This window comes from Mytilus californianus, unplaced genomic scaffold (genome assembly GCF_021869535.1).
Source record: "Mytilus californianus isolate M0D057914Y unplaced genomic scaffold, xbMytCali1.0.p SCAF_2, whole genome shotgun sequence".
In the NCBI taxonomy this organism is placed as follows: Eukaryota; Metazoa; Mollusca; class Bivalvia; order Mytilida; family Mytilidae; genus Mytilus; species Mytilus californianus.
The window spans coordinates 115,259,109-115,264,171 of NW_026262668.1; the positions used below are offsets into that span (position 1 = coordinate 115,259,109).

General features: G+C 34.7%; 1 protein-coding gene across 1 annotated transcript; it reads left to right on the forward strand.

The window, feature by feature from the left end:
• Positions 1–742: 742 nt before the first annotated feature.
• LOC127730805 (uncharacterized) lies at positions 743–2,691 on the forward strand. The gene is made up of 2 exons (XM_052239392.1): positions 743–957; positions 1,528–2,691. Exons 1-2 carry the CDS (start codon positions 873–875, stop codon positions 1,866–1,868), a joined length of 426 nt encoding a protein of 141 aa, XP_052095352.1. The 5' UTR covers positions 743–872; the 3' UTR covers positions 1,869–2,691.
• Positions 2,692–5,063: the final 2,372 nt, after the last annotated feature.

Consider the following 5,063-nt stretch of genomic DNA (forward strand, 5'->3'; position numbering starts at 1 on the left):
ATTTTATTGATTTCTTTTTCGTTAACATCGTTTTAGGGAAATTTCCCCATTCTATTGATTTGTTGTTTGTCATCATCTTTTTGGGGAAATTTCCCAAATTATTGATATCTTATTGGTTATCAACTTTATGGGGAAATTTATTTATACGTTTCTTGTACATGTAAAGTAAAACGTGTTTTTAAAGCGCTTTAATGCCTTTCTGGTTGCCGGGTTGATCCTTCCTTCCGCGATATCCAACTTATCTACGTGGGGGGTCATTAGGCTCCAAGTAGATCCGGAAATGTTGAATTCTCTACTCTTCTTATTGTGATATAAAATGTTTTTTGTTTCATTTCATTTACATTGGGAAATAGAGAAACGATCATTGTGTTTTGTTAGTTTTAAAAACTTTTGATATATTTGTATTTTGCATTATAAGCAGTCAACCGATTGACAAACTAGAATTATTTGAATTCCGTGTGGAAAGAGGTCGGGTTAATTTCCAGTGTTATCTGCAATCTAGATGTTTATAAATCATTTCAGTCGTTGATATAATAATTAAAGGTCGACTGAACATGAATTATATTATACAATTTAAAGCGCATTTCTGTTTATGCACGTGAACACGTCTAACGATATTGTTATTTCGCAGTTATAAAAAGTAGCAAATTATCGTTCCTGAATAGGTGGCGCCGTGGTAGACTATCCTGTTCCTCAATTTCCGGTTTCTGCACTGCAACTATTACAGTGACATTTTTAATTAACGATGCCAAGTACTTGTTGTTGTGTACCTGGATGTCATTTAAGAGGAGGACATGCATTTCAAAATGACATAAAAAGAAGGAAAAGTTGGATCAACGCCATGGCCCATACGCATATTGGACGAGAACACGATGAAATCGTGGAGTCCTTCTCAATCAGCTGAAGTTTGCAAGGCACATTTTACTGAAAAAGACTACGTGCAGGAAACTATTCATGGTAAAACTCTATTTTCTTTTTGAAATATATAGTTATATATGTAATCGCCATGCGAATAAACCAAAGTCTGTTTACAACCGCAATTATCGTTTTAGAATAAAAGGGGGTGGTTAATTCAAGACGTCATAAATTCTTTGATTACGATTCAATGTGATCTGTTTGAGATTTTTTGGTGATTGCTACAATTATAATGATTTCTTACAAGAGGTATATCATACTGAGAATTATTTTAGCAGTAATTATGCTAATGTAGTAATGACAGGAATGCATAAGCTATGCCTCATAGACTTTCTAGAAAAATATCAATGACAATGTTAACAGGAACAATACAATGACATGCTCTCATCTATATTATAGTTATTTAGATACAAACACTGTACGTTTGTTGCATAAGTCTCTCATTGTTTGTCCTTTGGATTTACATAACATACATTGAATCAGGCAAGCATAGTTTTATCCAGATTGTAATGAATAAATCTAGTTAATATTTTGCCAGGTAGTACAAAGTATACATTGCTAATGGAAGTTCATTTAATTATCAAAAAACTAATGTTTTATAACCTTTTTCAGGGTGCAAACCCACCATACAGAGACTTAAGTCTACTGCTATTCCCAGCCTATTTTCCTGGACCAAGCAAGAGACTGAACCGTCCGCAAAAAAAAAATCAGAGCAGTTTCCTGTGAAAACAAAAGAACTAAACTTGATGAATATTGTAGTAGAAATCGAGGAAAGTTTTGATTGTAAAGTTGGTTTTCCTGAAGAAGTCATTCATACTACAGAAAGGATTTATGACTGTCCACCACCAACTGTCGAGCTAATGTTGAGCTTAACAGATGGAATTACGCAAACACCATCAATGCCTATGTTTTCAGCAGAGAATTTTGAAATTAACACATGTGACACAGCCTGAGCCATGCATTTTTATACCAGTTTAGAGTTGTATACTAAATTTTTATTTGTTTTGACTACACTTGGTCCAGCAGCACATTGTTTGAGATACATATATTTTCAAATTGATAGGGTGTCAGTTGAAAATCAGTTTTTTTATGACTTTGATGAAATTGAGGCATTCGTTATACAACCAACTTTGAACTGTCTAGATTCTAGATTGAATCTAGTGTTAAGAATATTGTGAATACATGGATTGTTTTATGTCTAAATAGTGGTGTGAGGCTAACACTTGGCCATCTAGTGGTTTAGTCAGGTATTTTTCGCCATCCAACTTCAAATTAAAGTTTCCTACAACTTGGATTATTATTGACAGAATATTCCGTGAAAAAACCTAAAGCTCCTAGAGCTCAGGCAACCTTTTCATCATATAAAAACAGAAACACTGAAAATACTTGTATGTTTGACACCTGGTGGTTTAATCAACTATGTCTCTGTTGCATATGTTGGTTGTACCAGTGACTGTCAAATAGTTGAAAGATGTAGAATAGTTCAATTATGTGATCCAGGTGACAGTGTGATGGTAGACAAAGATTTGTTTGCTAACTTTTTTCAAAAAAAGAAACAGAATTAGTTCCAAAACTCTTATACGGGATTGAAAAGTCTCCAATTAACACATGCACATACATGTAGAGCGAATTATTGGACTTGGCAAAACATACAAAATTCTAATAAATCCTATGAATGGAACTGAAACAAAACTTTCATCCGAAATAACATTTAGTTGTATTATGTTGTGTAATTTTAGAACTTGTATTGTGCCAAAGCATGCATAAATAAAAGTGACGCAATGAATTTTGTTCTGATATATATCATGTAGATATATTTACAATTACATGCACATGTAAATTATAATGCATATAAAAATAAGGAGATGTGGTATGATATTCAGTTTGTTTATTAAACCAAAGGGCATAAGAAATGGGTTTAAGCAGTTACAGGTGTTACTGTCACCGTACAATCTCCAACAATGAGAAAAACTCGTACCGTGTAAAAAATTTCAGAGATCTTACAACTAAGTTTTGTTGTCTTACCTTGACTTTGGTGAATTGTTTATATCTGTTGATGTAAATATAAAAAAGAAGATGTGGTATGATTGCCAATGAGACAACTCTCCACAAGAGACCAAATGACACAGAAATTAACAGCTATAGGTCACAGTACGGCCTTCAACAATGAGCAAAGCCCATACCGAACAGTCAGCTATAAAAGGCCCTGAAATGACAATGTAAAACAATTCAAACAAGAAAACTAACGGCCTAATTTATGTACAAAAAATGAACGAATAACAAATATGCAACACATAAACAAACGACAACCACTGAATTACAGGCTCCTGACTTGGGACAGGCACATACATGTACATACAGTATGTGGTAGGGTTAAACATGTTAGCGGGATCCCAACCCTCCCCCTAACCTGGGACAGTGGTGTAACAGTACAATATAAGAACGAACTATAAAAATCAGTTGAAAAGGGCTTAACTCATCAGATTGATATATACAAATACAAGTGGACGTGGCCGGGTAGTTGTACATCCAAACAACAAAAAGACACCAAGTACAGATCTGAGAGTTCTCGCAGTTACTGACAGCTAGTTCAAAGCCACTAACAACTGTTAAAAAAATCTTGCATCTAAGACTAAATTATCAATCCATAAGCTCCCTTTAGAATTTTATAAATTTTAGATTTTACATTTCTGAGTTATGGAGTTTTTATTCGTTAAAAAGGGTGGATTTTCCAGTTTTTGGACAACAACTCAAAAATGCTTTGAGCAGTTCGCATGAAACTTTGGTGAATTATTTATAGCTATTGATGTAATCTCCCTATTGATTTTCATAAATTTCAAATATGACACTGAGAAGAAATTGAACTTTATTTGTTTATAGTCTGGCAACAGATTTATTAAGTATTGTGTCACAGCACAGTGTATTGCACAACAGCACAGTGTATTGCACAACAGCAAGAAATCTTTAATTGAAAATAAATTCAATTCATATAACCCATTTCAAGTTCTTTGACTACATTTATTCAGAAACTATAACATGTCAAATATTTAATTACAATCCAAATTCAGACATGTATCAAGCTTGAATATTGTGTCCATTTTTGGCCCAACTGTTCAGGGTTGGACCTCTGCGGGTGTATCCAGCTGCGCTCAGCAAATCAGTTTATTTCTTAATTCAGAACTTCTTTTTAGCTCACCGTTGCCCAAAGGGTCCCATGTGAGCTTATGCAATCACTTGGCATCCTCCGTCGTCTGTCGTCGTAAACTATTTCAAAAATCTTCTCCTCTGAAACTACTGGACCAAACTTTAAATAAATGTTCCTTAGGGTATCTAGTTTATAAATTGTATCCGAAGTTTTGATCCATCGACAAACATGGCCACCATGGCTAAAAATAGAACATAGGGGTCAAATGCAGTTTTTATACGACCGCAAAAAAATTTTTGTGGTCGTATATTGGTATGACGTTGGCGTCGTCGTCGTCCGAAGACACATTAGTTTTCGCACTCTAACTTTAGTTTAAGTGAATGGATCTCAATGAAATTTTACCATAAGGTTCAATACCACAAAAGGAAGGTGGGGATTGATTTTGGGGGGTTATGGTACCAACAGTTAAGGAATTAGGGGCCAAAAAGGGCCAAAAATAAGCATTTTTGTAACTTCCAGACATAACTTGTGTGTTAGTGTATGGATCTCTCTGACATTGTACCACAAGGTTCCATATCACAAAGGGAATGCAGGGATTGATTTTGGGGGTAATTGCCTCCAAATTTTAGGAATTAGGGGTCAAAAAGGGGCAAAAAACAAGCATTTTTCTAGTTTCATGACAATAACTTGTGTGTAAGTGTATGGATCTTTATGAAATTGTACTGCAAGGTTCCATATCACAAAGGGAAAGCTGGAATTGAGTTTGGGGGTAATTGCCCAAAAAGTTCAGGAATAAGGGGCCAAAAATAAGCATTTTTCTAGTTTCCAGACAATAACTTGTGTTCAAGTGTATGGATCTCTCTGAAATTGTACTGCAAGGTACCATACCACAAAGGGAAGGCTGGGATTGATTTTGGGGGTAATTCCCTCAAAATTTTAGTAATGAGGGGCCATAAAAGGGCAAAAAAAACAAGCATTTTTCTAGTTCCAGGACAATAACTTG